The 18,981-nt window shown below is 37.7% G+C and overlaps 1 protein-coding gene across 1 annotated transcript; it reads right to left on the minus strand.

Moving 5' to 3' along the window:
* Positions 1 to 4,300: 4,300 nt before the first annotated feature.
* LOC117318356 (sister chromatid cohesion protein DCC1-like) lies at positions 4,301 to 18,773 on the minus strand (the record flags this gene model as incomplete). Its single annotated transcript, XM_033873359.1, is given in 10 exon segments — positions 4,301 to 4,545; positions 5,203 to 5,351; positions 7,435 to 7,512; positions 8,349 to 8,425; positions 15,493 to 15,581; positions 16,532 to 16,670; positions 17,016 to 17,106; positions 17,500 to 17,634; positions 17,986 to 18,151; positions 18,609 to 18,773. Coding segments are annotated over 10 exon segments (1,198 nt in total), but the record flags the coding sequence as incomplete, so codon positions are not given.
* Between the last annotated feature and the right edge of the window lie 208 nt (positions 18,774 to 18,981).

Here is an 18,981-nt window from a genome sequence, read left to right on the forward strand (position 1 = left end):
GCTCGTGAATACAGACTAGACATGTCCCTGTGAATAGACTGGACATGTCCCCGTGAATACAGACTAGACATGTCCCTGTGAATACAGACTATACATGTCCCCGTGAATACAGACTAGACATGTCCCCGTGAATACAGACTACACCTGTCCCCGTGAATACAGACTGGACATGCCCCCGTAAATACAGACTATACATGTCCCTGTGAATACAGACTAGACATGTCCACGTGAATACAGACTAGACATGTCCCCGTGAATACAGACTAGACAAGTCCCCGTGAATACAGACTGGACATGTCCCCGTGAATATAGACAAGACATGTTCCTGTGAATAGTGAATACAGACTAGACCTGTCCCCGTGAATACAGACTGGACATGTCCCTGTGAATACAGACTGGACCTGTCCCCGTGAATACAGACATGTCCCCGTGAATACAGACTAGACATGTCCCCGTGAATACAGACTAGACATGTCCCTGTGAATACAGACTGGACATGTACCTGTGAATACAGACTAGACATGTCCCCGTGAATACAGACTAGACATGTCACCGTGAATATAGACTGGACATGTCCCTGTGAATACAGACTATACATATCCACGTGAATACAGACTGGACATGTCCCCGTGAATACAGACTAGACATGTCCCCATGAAAACAGACTAGACATGTCCACGTGAATACAGACTATACATGTCCCCGTGAATACAGACATGTCCCCGTGAATACAGACTAGACATGTCCTTGTGAATACAGACTAGACCTGTCCCTGTGAATACAGACTAGACATGTCCCTGTGAATACAGACTGGACCTGTCCCCGTGAATACAGACTAGACATGTCCCCGTGAATACAGACTAGACATGTCCCCGTGAATACAGACGGGACATGTCCCCGTGAATACAGACTAGACATGTCCCCGTGAATACAGACTATAAATGTCCCCGTGAATACAGACTAGACATGTCCCCGTGAATACAGACTATACATGTCCCCGTAAATACAGACTATACATGTCCCTGTGCAAACTGCATCTTACCATTGTAGTCCAAAATGAAAAGTAAAAATAACAATCACATAGCATCAGGGAAGCATTCAAGAATTAAAATCAGTGTATAATTGATGGGTTAGAATTTTTATGAAGCTGTGGGCGAACAAAATATAGTCCTTTGTGGCGACCTGATTTTATGAAAGTTTTTATACAATGCATACTGATATCTCTATATCAACTAACACAAAAGGAGATATTCCCAGTGTAATAGTGTCTGATGTTTGTTTATTTATACAAACCACCTGTTGGGTCAAGGTATAAATAATCGGACTACACTGACCTGTCATGCTGACCTCCGTTATTGATAACAGGTGACTCATCATACTGAGAGTGATAACCAACTTACAGGTAACAGTAATGATTACTGGGGCATACAACCTTAACTTATAGGTAACACAGTAATGATTACTGGGGCATACAACCTTAACTTATAGGTAACACAGTAATGATAACTGGGGCATACAACCTTAACTTATAGGTAACACAGCAATGATTACTGGGGCATACAACCTTAACTTATAGGTAACACAGTACTGATTACTGGGGCATACAACCTTAACTTATAGGTAACACAGTAATGATTACTGGGGCATACAACCTTAACTTATAGGTAACACAGTAATGATTACTGGGGCATACAACCTTAACTTATAGGTAACACAGTAATGATTACTGGGGCATACAACCTTAACTTATAGGTAACACAGTAATGATTACTGGGGCATACAACCTTAACTTATAGGTAACACAGTAATGATTACTGGACATACCACTTTAACTTATAGGTAACACAGTAATGATTACTGGGGCATACAACCTTAACTTATAGGTAACACAGCAATGATTACTGGGGCATACAACCTTAACTTATAGGTAACACAGTAATGATTACTGGGGCATACAACCTTAACTTATAGGTAACACAGTAATGATTACTGGACATACCACTTTAACTTATAGGTAACACAGCAATGATTACTGGGGCATACAACCTTAACTTATAGGTAACACAGTACTGATTACTGGGGCATACAACCTTAACTTATAGGTAACACAGTAATGATTACTGGGGCATACAACCTTAACTTATAGGTAACACAGTAATGATTACTGGGGCATACAACCTTAACTTATAGGTAACACAGTAATGATTACTGGGGCATACAACCTTAACTTATAGGTAACACAGTAATGATTACTGGGGCATACAACCTTAACTTATAGGTAACACAGTAATGATAACTGGGGCATACAACCTTAACTTATAGGTAACACAGTAATGATCACTGGGGCATACAACCTTAACTTATAGGTAACACAGCAATGATTACTGGGGCATACAACCTTAACTTATAGGTAACACAGTAATGATTACTGGGGCATACAACCTTAACTTATAGGTAACACAGTAATGATACTGGGGCATACAACCTTAACTTATAGGTAACACAGTAATGATTACTGGGGCATACAACCTTAACTTATAGGTAACACAGTAATGATTACTGGGGCATACAACCTTAACTTATAGGTAACACAGTAATGATTACTGGGGCATACAACCTTAACTTATAGGTAACACAGTAATCATTACTGGGACATACCACTTTAAACTTATAGGTAACACAGTAATGATTACTGGGGCATACAACCTTAACTTATAGGTAACACAGAAATGATTACTGGGGCATACAACCTTAACTTATAGGTAACACAGTAATGATTACTGGGGCATACAACCTTAACTTATAGGTAACACAGTAATGATTACTGGACATACCACTTTAACTTATAGGTAACACAGCAATGATTACTGGGGCATACAACCTTAACTTATAGGTAACACAGTACTGATTACTGGGGCATACAACCTTAACTTATAGGTAACACAGTAATGATTACTGGGGCATACAACCTTAACTTATAGGTAACACAGTAATGATTACTGGGGCATACAACCTTAACTTATAGGTAACACAGTAATGATTACTGGGGCATACAACCTTAACTTATAGGTAACACAGTAATGATTACTGGACATACCACTTTAACTTATAGGTAACACAGAAATGATTACTGGGGCATACAACCTTAACTTATAGGTAACACAGCAATGATTACTGGGGCATACAACCTTAACTTAAAGGTAACACAGTAATGATTACTGGGGCATACAACCTTAACTTATAGGTAACACATTAATGATTACTGGGGCATACAACCTTAACTTATAGGTAACACAGTTATGATTACTGGGGCATACAACCTTAACTTATAGGTAACACAGTAATGATTACTGGGGCATACAACCTTAACTTATAGGTAACACAGTAATGTTTACTGGACATACAACCTTAACTTATAGGTAACATAGTAATGATTTCTGGGGCATACAACCTTAACTTATAGGTAACACAGTAATGATTACTGGGGCATACCACCTTAACTTATAGGAACAAAGTAATGATTACTGGACATACAACCTTAACTTATGGGTAACACAGAAATGATTACTGGGGCATACAACCTTAACTTGTAGGTAATACAGTTATGATTACTGGGGCATACAACCTTAACTTATAGGTAACACAGTAATGATTACTGGGGCATACAACCTTAACATAAAGGTAACACAGTAATGATTACTGGGGCATACAACCTTAACTTATAGGTAACACAGTACTGATTACTGGGGCATACAACCTTAACTTATAGGTAACACAGTAATGATTATTGGGGCATACCACCTTAACTTATAGGTAACACAGTAATGATTACTGGGGCATACCACCTTAACTTATAGGTAACACAGTAATGATTACTAGGCACAACTTGGGACCAATTGAAACCTATATATCCCTTCAGTACTTGTTCAAAACTAGCAGTAAAATAAATTAATTGTCAAAATCCAAGAGTGCTGTCTCTTGGCGTGCTGTTCTCTGATCAGTCCTTAAATGCAATATGCACAAAAAGGGACAAAGTTGAACTCACATATGAAACTTGAGAAAGATCCCTTCAGTGCTTTCTGAGAAATAGGGATATCAAACTTCAATTGTCAAATTCCAAGATGGCTGCCTGTTGGCCATGTTGTTTTCATGCTGGTCCCAAAATGAAATATGCATAACTAGGGACTACATCTCCGAAAAAAAAAAAAATCACTAATGATCAGTGTTCATATGTACTACATGTATATCTCCCAACAAACCCAAATCACTAATTCTTGAAAAATAAGTCAAACTAAAACAATCTCTATTCACAATTTAATTGCCTGGCATCAATTCAGTTGAGCACAATTCAAATTGTTCCACAATTTTTAGTCCTGTAATGAGGAATGCGTACCAACAAAGTTTGCTGCCAACAGATACAATTATGGTGTATGCTCTCAAGAGACAATTTTTCTGGAGTTGAACACCTTGATACCGTTCTGTAACGAAGAACGTGCGTATTTGAGCAGTAATCCTCCTACATCTACCTTCACTGTCGTCAGGTCACTGTATAAAATAAATACATTATGTTGTTATATACCTCAGCCAGTGACTTTGATATAATACAAGTACTATATATACTAGTTCCAACTCACACCTTTTAAACTTCTACCTGCTTACCAACACAGAAGTGAATTTACCTTGCCCCAACATCTGTACAATATTTCAATGTCCTTTCTTCCATATTCAGTTTCCCAATCTTATCAAAACAATTTGAAAACATTTCTCCACACATAACACCAGTACATAATAATTCCAGCTTTAATATTAAAATCCTTCTTTATCTGAAATTTTGACACCAACAATGATTTTTTCTGTTTAGTTACAAAAGATGAATCAAAGAATAAGCAAATATTTGAATCTAGATGATTATTTTGTAGTGTATTAATTAAGGACCGAGAATGAGTATTTATAATATCGACCAGTATATGTGATATATTGCTAATACATCCCTATAGTCTATGCATGATATTATAATGGTAATCTTATTCTAATGTTTTGGGTGCTTAAATTTTAAAAAAAGAAAGAAAAATTACTGTGTGTGTTCCTTATCAGGTCTAAATTATACACTTCAAACAAAAATAGACTATTTTGCTTTCTTAAGCTTGTAAAATCCTTAAAGTAAATACATCTCAAATATCCATACTGTTATTTGATACTTGCCGAACAAATGGTGAGATTTCATCTAAAGTCCACTTTTCCCGAGTCCTGAAGAGTGCATCAAAACGTTCAGCGACATCCTCTGGGAGATTTTCAACAGGAAAGTACCATATGACCTCCGGCTTACTGCTACGATCGATCAGTGCCATACCCTGCACAATGTGTCAAATAAGTAAACCACTATGACATATATAGGCTGTAACATCATCATAAAATTATTCAATTTAAACATTGTCACTATACCTTGTCCAAAACGTTTTTGTCAACAAAGATATTTTCTGTTCAAACAAATTGCAAGCTCATATCTTTTTAAATATCTTGCCAAGCCTGACTTGACTTCCTCAAATAAATATAAAACACATGTCAATTCCGAAATTGAGTGAATGAGCCAAAAAAAACCAGGAATTTCTTGTTTTTCACCCAAAGTTTGACCACAGTAATTGAAATTCCATTACTGTAGTGGTAATTCTATTTTGCCCAACTCTTATACGGAGTCAATCTACTATACACGAAATTTGTCTGCTGTAGTTCTTTGAAGAAACTGAGCTAACTTCTTAGGTGGGTACCATCATTGAAATCATATCACAACAAACTGGAACAGTGCTATATCGTGTTGCAATATGTTTTGACACTGGATTGTGATATACGAATATACCGGTTAACCGCGGTAGCCCTAATTGTAATGGGTATCTATGAACTTGCTGGGTTGATGGTTCAGGGTGTATGTATTAGTTAGCAATTGGCTTACAGTTCTAATTATTTGTTTTAATTGTTAAACAGTTATGCTCGTGACACTTCAATTATGCCTGAATTTAACTAAAATCAAAGGGCCAAAGGCCCTAAGAAATGTCAGGGTCTGAGGTCATAAAATAAAAAATTTAAAATTGAATTTATAGTTAGACAGCTACATTTGTATTAGATGAAATGTCTTAATCTGGTTATTCCTATTACCGTATATATATATTAAAGAAAACATGTATGATTAACATATTTATCTGCTGAAAAGTTTCCAATAGCTGAGTATAGTTCTTTCTCTGACCTAATTATTTAATGTTTGTGGAAGATTATTGATATACATGTACTTCTGAATCAGTAAAGCTGCTTGTAAACTTGAAAAAAAATCAACTGAAGGACGGTTTATTAACAGTTACATGTACTGTACAACCAGAGATATAATCCATGATGTACACACCCTAAGTTTTTTTATCTATACCATAAGATGTTAATTAGGCCTAGCAAACACCTATTTTATTACCCCTAGTAACATCGAAAATGCATATTTCACCTCCGATATAAAACTACGGTCGTGCTGTCGGTCACGCTGTCCGACGAGACATATATAGGCCTACAGTTTTGACAAACAAAATGCTAGTACTGTGGTACATCATGATCAGTCACGGATCATAATCGTTAGATTCTTTTCAAATAAACGAATAATAATCTAATTTAACAAAATCCTCATGAAAAACGACATTGTAGTTTGTTACAACTTGCCATCAATTCCTGTTGACATTTCTTGCGTATTCTAGCGACATACAAATAAATATGAAACTGTGAACGGTCGCTGGTTTAATTACATTAGACATAACTGCCATTTTGGCTGATGATCACGTGATTAGTCACGTGACAGCTGAAGTTATCCCTGTTTCGCTGCAGAACTATTTATAGATTTGTAAACATTTGACTACGTAAACACGGTTGGTTTTAGGCTTATATGAAATGTTCCTGCATATGATCTCAGGATGAACAGCTTTTATGAGTCTAAGACATGTGGACAGCTTCTCTGTGGACGCATGTAAATTTCCACGACGATCAAACTGAATTTTTTTACTTTCGTTTTCAAGGCAGGATGGAGACAGAACTACGTAATCCTTCGCCAACAAAATTGCATATACTAATGAGGAAAATGTTATATTTATAGTCTAAAATAGTTTAGAACACCGAAAATCCATATTTCATTTTAAGTAATTGCAGTAAACACGGGAACCATCGGTTAAATCGTGTCAATAATTGCTGTGTTAAAATAGGAACTATATGTGGCTGCGGATGAATATCATTTGTATTACAGAAAAGAGAAGTTGTTAGCTGGAAACAAATGTGTGATTAACAACATTTACCCACGACTATAACGGCAGGTGCCAAAGGCATCCTGACGTTAAAAACTTTCATCTTTCATAAAGCAAAAACTGAAAATAAGGATCATTATCATAACAAGGTTATTAAAAGACACAGTACCTCTACTTGGTGAAGATATGTCTTCATCCCTGTTGGTACACTCTGCTCCCACACAGATAAGAACTCTTGTAGGTTAAACTGTTAAAACATATCAAAGCATTTATGTAAGAACTTGTTACGTTCACAATCTGTTCAATACTCAACTGGATTTTCTTAAACTAGTATTCTCAAAAATATTTACACGCACAGATGTATGTAACCCTGGTAAATACTAGCCGTAATATACCACTTGGCCAGAGAGATTTTTTTTTTAACTTGATCCGTTGAGCATGAGACTAGTAAGCCAGAGGTCCCGAGTTCGATCCCTAGCGGAGGTAGTGATTTAAATCTAATTGATCATGCGCTCTGTTACATATGTAACAAGAGATCCCAGAGGGATCTTGGCGCCCACCATTGAATGATCCATATAAATCAAATGAAAGACTGATCTTTTCTTTTCCCTTCTTTCACTGTTCTTTCAAAACATTTAATTACTTTATATAACACGATATAGCAAGAGCAATCCGCAATTACCAAAATCCAAGATGACTGCCTGTCGGCCATGTTGTTTTCCGATCTGTCCCAAAATACAATGTGCACAACAAGGGACCAAGGGAAATTTACATAAGAAATTTAGGAAGATCCCTTTCGTATTTTCTGAGAATAGCGATAACAACCTTCAATTGTCAAAATCCAAGATGGCTGTCTGTTACCATGTTGTTTCCCGATCAGTCTAAAAATGCAATATGCACAGCTAGGGACCAGGCGGAACTTACATATGAATTTTTTGAAAGATCCCTTTAGTACTTTCTGAATTGTTTAAGGAGGGATGGACTAATGGAAGGATCACAGACAAGGGATGCAGGGCAATTTGAATAGCCCACCATCTGATGACCGTGGGCTAAAAATCAAAGCTATCAAATAAAATCACGTACTTTTCCAGAATTTCGAAGACACAGCTCAGCAAAGAATTTGCATATTTTGTCCTCATTCAGTGTGTAAAAGGCTGTATCTGAAACAACATTACAGAGAGTATAAAACATAAGACCAGCATGCTACAGAGTGGAGTAGATCAGGAGCTACTTCCACTCTTACCAGTCAATACAGTAGTCTCGGGCTTGTACATTAACATCTGTGGGTTATCATTGTATACAGCCAAATAGGAGATTCATCAATACAATTGTCTTAGATTTACAGTACATCAACATCTGTGGGTTAGTTAAAAACAGCTGGTTTCTCGCGTTCCACAGATTGTTGAGTCAAATAATGCCTTTTGTCAGGTTAAAGACAATCACCAAAATAGCAATCCTGAGCAGTGTATTCACATACAGTCGAACCCACTTAATTTGAAATCGGATATATTGAAATATCGTTTAATTTGAAGTGAAATAAGAGCCCCGTCCAAATGCCTTCTTTGTCTTGGTATTGTTTCATCGGTTATTTTGAAATCGGTTTATTTGAAATATCGCTTTATTTGAAAGGAAATTATTGCCCCTGGCAATGCTAAACCATTGTTTATGTATTGCTTAAATTGAAAGTCGCCACGACTGGCTTAGATTATATAATTACCGGCCGTTTCGGTACGTGCGTCCGATCAATAGATAGGTAAAACAAGAGGCCCATGGGGCCTGTATCGCTCACCTGGTTGGATTTGACCAAATGTCAAAATAATGTTCATGTTCAATTCCTTTTGTTTGTTAACCTCAAACAATGCTATTTATGGTTATAGCATGGGGATCCCAACTGCTTTAAAGAAATAATGAAGTCCAGACTCTCTGAGTTTACAACATGCATTTATAACTTACCTCTATTTCCCCATTAGACCCCGCCCCTTTGGCCCCTTGGGGGTCAGAGTCACCATTTATGCAAAATCTATTCCCCATCTCCAAAGGATGTTTCTGACCAAATTGGGTTCAAATCCATTCATAACTTTATGACTAGTAGCGATTTAAAGGAATTGCCTTAATTTCCCCTATTGGGCCCCGCCCCTCAGGCCCCTTGGGGGTCAGAGTCACCATTTATGCAAAATCTGTTCCCCTTCCCCCAAAGGATGTTTCTGACCAAATTGGGTTCAAATCCATTCATAACTTTATGACTAGTAGCGTTTTGAAGGAATTACCTCTATTTCCCCATTAGGCCCCGCCCCTTTGGCCCCTTGGGGGTCAGAGTAACCATTTATGCAAAATCTGTTCCCCTTCCCCAAAGGATGTTTCTGACCAAATTGGGTTCAAATCCATTCATAACTTTAGGACTAGTAGCGATTTGAAGGAATTACCTCTATTTCCCCATTAGGCCCCGCCCCTTTGGCCCCTTGGGGGTCAGAGTCACCATTTATGCAAAATCTGTTCCCCTTCCCCAAAAGATGTTTCTGACCAAATTGGGTTCAAATCCATTCATAACTTTATGACTAGTAGCGATTTAAAGGAATTGCCTTAATTTCCCCTATTGGGCCCTGCCCCTCAGGCCCCTTGGGGGTCAGAGTCACCATTTATGCAAAATCTGATCCCCTTCCCCCAAAGGATGTTTCTGACCAAATTGGGTTCAAATCCATTCATAACTTTATGACTAGTAGCGATTTGAAGGAATTACCTCTATTTCCCCATTAGGCCCCGCCCCTTTGGCCCCTTGGGGGTCAGAGTCACCATTTATGCAAAATCTGTTCCCCTTCCCCAAAGGATGTTTCTGACCAAATTGGGTTCAAATCCATTCATAACTTTAGGACTAGTAGCGATTTGAAGGAATTACCTCTATTTCCCCATTAGGCCCCGCCCCTTTGGCCCCTTGGGGGTCAGAGTCACCATTTATGCAAAATCTGTTCCCCTTCCCCAAAAGATGTTTCTGACCAAATTGGGTTCAAATCCATTCATAACTTTATGACTAGTAGCGATTTAAAGGAATTGCCTTAATTTCCCCTATTGGGCCCTGCCCCTCAGGCCCCTTGGGGGTCAGAGTCACCATTTATGCAAAATCTGATCCCCTTCCCCGAAGGATGTTTCTGACCAAATTGGGTTCAAATCCATTCATAACTTTATGACTAGTAGCGATTTGAAGGAATTACCTCTATTTCCCCATTAGGCCCCGCCCCTTTGGCCCCTTGGGGGTCAGAGTCACCATTTATGCAAAATCTGTTCCCCTTCCCCAAAGGATGTTTCTGACCAAATTGGGTTCAAATCCATTCATAACTTTATGACTAGTAGCGATTTAAAGGAATTGCCTTAATTTCCCCTATTGGGCCCCGCCCCTCAGGCCCCTTGGGGGTCAGAGTCACCATTTATGCAAAATCTGATCCCCTTCCCCGAAGGATGTTTCTGACCAAATTGGGTTCAAATCCATTCATAACTTTATGACTAGTAGCGATTTGAAGAAATTACCTCTATTATCCCATTAGGCCCCGCCCCTTTGGCCCCTTGGGGGTCAGAGTCACCATTTATGCAATATCTGTTCCCCTTCCCCAAAGGATGTTTCTGACCAAATTGGGTTCAAATCCATTCATAACTTTATGACTAGTAGCGATTTAAAGGAATTGCCTTAATTTCCCCTATTGGGCCCTGCCCCTCAGGCCTCTTGGGGTCAAAGTCACCATTTATGCAAAATCTGATCCCCTTCCCCGAAGGATGTTTCTGACCAAATTGGGTTCAAATCCATTCATAACTTTATGACAAGTAGCGATTTGAAGGAATTACATCTATTTCCCCATTAGGCCCCGCCCCTTTTGCCCCTTGGGGGTCAGAGTAACCATTTATGCAAAATCTGATCCCCTTCCCCGAAGGATGTTTCTGACCAAATTGGGTTCAAATCCATTCATAACTTTATGACTAGTAGCGATTTGAAGGAATTACCTCTATTTCCCCATTAGGCCCCGCCCCTTTGGCCCCTTGGGGGTCAGAGTCACCATTTATGCAAAATCTGTTCCCCTTCCCCAAAGGATGTTTCTGACCAAATTGGGTTCAAATCCATTCATAACTTTATGACTAGTAGCGATTTAAAGGAATTGCCTTAATTTCCCCTATTGGGCCCTGCCCTTCAGGCCCCTTGGGGGTCAGAGTCACCATTTATGCAAAATCTGATCCCCTTCCCCGAAGGATGTTTCTGACCAAACTGGGTTCAAATCCATTCATAACTTTATGACTAGTAGCGATTTGAAGGAATTACCTCTATTTCCCCATTAGGCCCCGCCCCTTTGGCCCCTTGGGGGTCAGAGTAACCATTTATGCAAAATCTGTTCCCCTTCCCCAAAGGATGTTTCTGACCAAATTGGGTTCAAATCCATTCATAACTTTATGACTAGTAGCGATTTGAAGGAATTACCTCTATTTCCCCATTAGGCCCCGCCCCTTTGGCCCCTTGGGGGTCAGAGTCACCATTTATGCAAAATCTGTTCCCCTTCCCCAAAGGATGTTTCTGACCAAATTGGGTTCAAATCCATTCATAACTTTGTGACTAGTAGCGATTTAAAGGAATTGCCTTAATTTCCCCTATTGGGCCCCGCCCCTCAGGCCCCTTGGGGGTCAGAGTCACCATTTATGCAAAATCTGATCCCCTTCCCCGAAGGATGTTTCTGACCAAATTGGGTTCAAATCCATTCATAACTTTATGACTAGTAGCGATTTGAAGAAATTACCTCTATTTCCCCATTAGGCCCCGCCCCTTTGGCCCCTTGGGGGTCAGAGTCACCATTTATGCAAAATCTGTTCCCCTTCCCCAAAGGATGTTTCTGACCAAATTGGGTTCAAATCCATTCATAACTTTATGACTAGTAGCGATTTAAAGGAATTGCCTCAATTTCCCCTATTGGGCCCCGCCCCTCAGGCCCCTTGGGGGTCAGAGTCACCATTTATGCAAAATCTGATCCCCTTCTGCCAAGGATGTTTCTGACCAAATTTGGTCAAAATCCAATAAGAACTTTATGACTAGTAGCGATTTGAAGCAAATGTTGACGGACGACGGACGCCGGACGCCGCACCATGGCATAAGCTCACCGGACCTTCGGTCCAGGTGAGCTAATGATATGCTGATTTACACAATACAAATATATTGTGACTTTTAATCATTAAATGCGTTCGTTATGAGCATGATTCTGTATTTGTTTACGAATACATATATATACATCGAAATTGACTCTCATTTAACTACACGCGAGACAATTACAAATGACGAGGCCATTTAGGGATTCGACAGAAAATGATAACGTAACCAGAACAGTGATATTGACAACGACCCTAAAACAATTCGTGAAAATCCATCTATCATCGACGCACATGTCCGATTTCAGACGGTAGAAAGTACCCCGGATGTACCGGAAACTGTTCTCACGTGTGTCCATGAACTCAACATAAACAAAAACAAGCAACAGTCGAAGACTTCTCCCGTCGAGCTTAACATTATTTTTAATAAACTGTGAAACTATTATAAATTTGGAACCGATTGTAAATACTGACTAAGTAAAATCAATTTCTAGTATATTGAACAATGGTGTGCTGTTTGATGTAGCGCGGTACTGAAATATGTCGGCAAAAGGCTGGATCCCGGTTATATTGAAAACCGGTTAATTTGAAGTATTTTTTTCATTTCCCGAGCATTTCAATATAACCGGGTTCGACTGTATAATCAAGTGACACTTAAAAATATCCCGGTGTAGCATGGTATTTTGAATCATGGTTAAATGACCCGGGGTCAAAATAACACTATGGTAAAATGAATCCCTCTTGGTAAAGTGACCCCCCCCCCCCCCCCCCCCCCCCAAAAAAAGGGTCACCATAACTTGTTTTTTTCATATATTATTCAACATATTTTTTTTATTAAAACAATGTTGTATAAGATTTTGATGTAGTCATGTAAGGAGGAAGAAGGAGTAGGAGCATCAAAACAAAGTATTTACAATATTAGTTTGGGATAGATCATTTCAAGCTGGGAGTCACTTTACCATGACCATAGTGAAATAAAGTATTTTGTCATTTTTTTGATGATTAACATTTTTCAGTAAACTTCAATTCATCAATCGATACATTATAACAAATCTAAATTGGTCTAAGGTAAGTGATTTTGATGTAAGTCATGTAAGGAGGAGGAAGGGGTCAAGTGACCCCCCCCCCCCCCTCCCTCCTAAATGACTCGCATGGAAATCACTTATCCCAGACCAATGTTGTTGTTGTTAAGATTTATAGAATAATGAATTGATGTGTACTGATAAAGGTTTAGTGAAAAGAAGTCACTTAATATTACCAAAAAAATGATAAAAAGCTTTACTTCTCCATTTACTCCCATCCTCAAGTATTTACCTATATTTCACTCTATAGCCAACCTACACATCCAAATTTGTACTGTTTATAATCATACAATACTAATTTGTTGTAATATATAAAAATATGTTAAATAATATATGAAAATCATGTTAGAGTGACTTAAGTATGGGGGGGGGGGGGGGGGGGGGGGGGGGGTTACCATTATGGAATTTTGACCTCGGAATCAATTTACCATGGGGATCAAAATACCATAATACACCGGGTTTCTTTAAGAGTTCCACCTTCAATTTCCACAGCTCAACATGAAAACATTGTTTTGCTTCAGTTTATCAATTTAAAAATGTATTTTGTATGTTTAATGTCAAATATACGAAATTAAACATTGAAAGAAACAAAACATGTTGGTAATCATGTTCATCTTCAACACAATGTTTTTTTCAGCTGATTTTTTTTTGTCATTTGACATCTAAAAATACAGGCGGTATTAAATTTGTTTGTTGATTCAGTTAAATTGAAGGGAAATGGTGAGGCAATGTAAATATAAGTATTGAACAATGGTTTTAATGTTGTTATAGTCGATATGGCAACAAGATGTATGGTGGGCAATTATGGTTTCCATGCCGCATATGCTCACCATACATCTTGCTGCCATATCAACTATAACAACATTAAAAACATCGTTCATTGCTTAAATATTGCCACACAACTATGAGATGTAATGATCAGTAATTCCACTGGTATATTAAAACAAGTTTCCAATGTTATATCAAAAACAGGTTATTTCTGCCATACTCTGTGGTTTTGTCCAAGTCTTGTACGTATATATATCATTCTGACATACTTTGTGGTTTTGTCTAAGTCTTGTACGTATATATATCATTCTGACATACTCTGTGGTTTTGTCTAAGTCTTGTACGTATATATCATTATGACATACTCAGTGGTTTTGTCTAAGTCTTGTACGTATACATCATTCTGACATACTCTGTGGTTTTGTCTAAGTCTTGTACGTATATATCATTCTGACATACTCTGTGGTTTTGTCTAAGTCTTGTACGTATACATCATTCTGACATACTCAGTGGTTTTGTCTAAGTCTTGTACGTATACATCATTCCGACATACTCTGTGGTTTTGTCTAAGTCTTGTACGTATACATCATTCTGACATACTCTGTGGTTTTGTCTAAGTCTTGTACGTATATATCATTCTGACATACTCTGTGGTTTTGTCTAAGTCTTGTACGTATATATATCATTCTGACATACTCTGTGGTTTTGTCTAAGTCTTGTACGTATATATATCATTCTGACATACTCTGTGGTTTTGTCTAAGCCTTGTATCTATATATCATTCTGACAAAGAGTTACCTATTTACTCTGTGGTTTTGTCTAAGTCTTGTACGTATACATATGTATATCATTCTGACATACTCTGTGGTTTTGTCTAAGTCTTGTACGTATATATCATTCTGACATACTCTGTGGTTTTGTCTAAGTCTTGTACGTATATATATCATTCTGACATACTCTGTGGTTTTGTCTAAGTCTTGTACGTATATATATCATTCTGACATACTCTGTGGTTTTGTCTAAGTCTTGTACGTATATATATCATTCTGACATACTCTGTGGTTTTGTCTAAGCCTTGTATCTATATATCATTCTGACAAAGAGTTACCTATTTACTCTGTGGTTTTGTCTAAGTCTTGTACGTATATATCATTCTGACATACTCTGTGGTTTTGTCTAAGTCTTGTACGTATATATATCATTCTGACATACTCTGTGGTTTTGTCTAAGCCTTGTATCTATATATCATTCTGACAAAGAGTTACCTATTTCCATGCGGGAGTCTTCATCTTCAGTATTAGTTGTTGAGGACATTTTGTCTGCGTAACAATTAATGACATGTTCTATAACTGGCCTGCAACACAAATCAACAGTCATTCAGTATCCGGTAACAAGTTATTATATGTATAATTTAATATGGTGAACACTTTTATTTAACTTTCTACAACAGGGCTGCAAGCTAATTTTAAGTGTGTGATCACCTGTCTGCTATTAAGTCCACTATTTGGATCCTTGAACAAGACATTATCTTGTTGCTAATAGCTATTCCACCTAGCTAATGTGGAATGTTGTACTGTAAACATGGTTATTTCCATCTGGGGTTTTACTTTCACAATTTTGATTGGTAAACTATAAGCGGGATTTATTTCCGTAATTGTTTTCTTTTTCACATGTTCAATTAATACCACACAAATCACAAAATAATAAGTGTGGGGAAAATTTTCAGATGTATGGCTAGCGAGTATTTAGCATAAATTTCTTTTAATTTTTCACATTTACATTAACAATCTGAGATGAACATTACAGTCTCAGTGGGTTAATATTCCAAGGTTGGATGTACAGATCCATGACAGGCTGAATACTTCTACAACGTCAAACAGTTCTGGTGTTAAGATCACAGATGTGTTGAAGTCACTAACTGCCATTATTATACAAAGCTGTGATCCTTAGAATGTAGTCCTCTATTTAGAGTCCTCATTCGATAGGAGACTGAACAGGTGTTGTACAATATAACACAATGATAATGTTATACTTGGATTCCAATTACTTGGGGCCTATGGAACTTTCTTGTGGACTTTCTGGGGTGTTCAAGGGCCAATACTCATTTCATGTTTAAATTGATTTTACAAAATATGCAATGCACTCCAAAAAAGTTCCCACAATGAAACCAAAAATAAATCTTCTCAATTGAGTGAATGTTTAAATTGATTTTACAAAATATGCAATGCACTCCAAAAAAGTTCCCACAATGAAACCAAAAATAAATCTTCTCAATTGAGTGAAATTTCTGAACTCCCCGATTACCTAGGAAAGAGTTCCTCTAACGTCTGGCAGCAGTCTTCCAAGGGGAGACCATTCTTCAGCCAGTCATTCTCCTCCGACAGTTGTATGATATGGTTAAGAACTTGGGTTAAGAAATCAAAATGTAACACACGCCAATACCCTACAAGAGAGAGAATATGCAGTCTACATCCTAACAAAACCTATTTGAACGGTAACAGAGTAACACAATTACCACTTTCAACTTTAATCTTAGCACAATACAGACAGCTCCCTCAAAATTGTAAAACAAAAAAAAAAAGCCTGAAGCTTCCGTTTTTATTTTTCTGTTATTATTGCTATTATTTAAATGATTCTAAATTTGTATGCTCCATTGACATAGTATCTATTAGGAATACCACTTGTATGTTTAAAGCTACAATACATTATTATTTTTCAACCTGAATAAACTAAAAACGGTCCTCCATTCAATGAACTACGATCTGTTTCTAGATCAAACGTCACTCACCCTCGAGGTTACATGCCTGTAGTTTCTTTAGAGCTACTGTGATCTCTGCTTCACTTGCCTGCACTAAATTCAGGAGATCTTGGAAGGTGTACTGAGGGGAAAAAAATCCTAAAAATGAAGGTCTTAAATTTTGTGTTCATGGAGAATGCATATATGATAACTAACTTATTTTTGGTAAATTCTTTTATATAAACAGTTACATACATGTGTATACATCCACGCACTATCTAGTGGCAATAGCTTTTCATGACAAGGAAAGAGAAAAAAGACAACAGATACATGCCTTGCAACCACAGCAATCTAATGTCCTGGTTCTTTTTTCATCATAAATTTAATTTTCTGAAACAAATTCAAACTAAGGTCTTCAACAACTTAATGTGTAAAATAAAAAGTCTTGACCTAAAAGATGTAAAAACAACCTACTTCGCTACATATCATACTGCCTACTGATGGCGATTCTCTGAGTCTACTGAGGACGACCTACTTTCTGAGCCATGTGCTCCTCGTCCTCCTCACTCTCCTTGCCATTGTACATGTTTCTCTCCAGTAACAACTTCAACTTCTTCACCTTTGGTTTACATGGTCGCAGCTCGAAGTAGTTGTGTAACACAGAGGTCACCTGAAGGAATATTCATATCATATAGTTAATGAGCATTAAATAAGCCAGGTAAAACTGTAGGTACATTAGTATCATGACAGGTATCCAGCGTTTGTTCATACTTATTACCTATTAATGTATATATAACATCATAAATGATAACAGAAATATGGCTGATATGGAAGTATTTATCTTACAAAACATACTGTAGTATACTGGAAATCTGCACCTTGAAACAAACTAGTACATTAGTGTGTTTACCTCTAGAAGTCTATAGAGTGCAAACTTAAGATTTTTTTCAGTGGTGCTAAATAATACACAATATTTAATCAAAGCAGTAGTGTCGGACATAACGACAGCTAAAAGTCAGACCTGTCTGTAATTGACGACTTGTTCTCCTTTGTCAGGCAGGTCCTGGCTCAAAACCATCTCTGGTAGTAACAGCATGCAGTTGGATATCTCTGCCTCCTTTATGTCATATGTCTTGCCAGCGGTACACAGCACTGCACCTTCAGTTTTCTCTCCTCGAATTACTAACCTGGACACAGTTGCCAGTAAACATCATTGATTCATGACAACAGTGTATTAGACATGATCCAATGAGCAAAATTATCATTTGAAAGGAACTCTTGATCTACAATGAGCAGAGCTTTTTCTCACTGGTTTGGGATGGGGCCTTTTTGTCTCATTTTGGGAAAAAAATATGGTGAATTTGGGAAGGATTTTTCCAGGAGTAAATTAAACTGCAAATATTGGGAATTTGGATTAAATATGTAATAATTTCAATTGGGACTGGGGCCCATTAACGGCCCCAAAAAGCCCTCAGAAAAAGCCCTGATGTGGCTATGCATGTTCATAAATCCAAGACTGTTTAAGAATGCATCTCAATAACATACTCCTGCAGGAATAAACAGATATTTAGGAGATCTTTTTTTGTTTACCTTTACTTCCTGATTAAGTTTTACCTGTAAATCTGCTTAGTACACTATACTTACTCATCTCCAGTCTCCAGAGCTGTCAACACAGAGTCATCTACTTCCAATAGTTTGACAGCATCATTGTCCAACTCCTCTGAAAAGTAGATGCTCTGGATAGCAGGCTTTACTTCTGCTGGGTCTATTTTAGCATATTCCATTACCAATTTTATATCCTCCAATGACCTTTGATTCAAACAAATGAATTACATGCATGTACAAAATAAATTAAAGCAAGTAATTACAGAAATCAAACACATTGTACAATAGCAAATATACTTGAACTACTTTAATGTGGTCACCACGTGCACGTGCATGCTGAAGCAAATTATGTTAGTTTTCTGATTAAATTGAACAAACTGCAAATGAAAGGTTGCATTGTCTATATCTCAAA

Source organism: Pecten maximus, unplaced genomic scaffold (genome assembly GCF_902652985.1).
Source record: "Pecten maximus unplaced genomic scaffold, xPecMax1.1, whole genome shotgun sequence".
Lineage (NCBI taxonomy): Eukaryota > Metazoa > Mollusca > Bivalvia > Pectinida > Pectinidae > Pecten > Pecten maximus.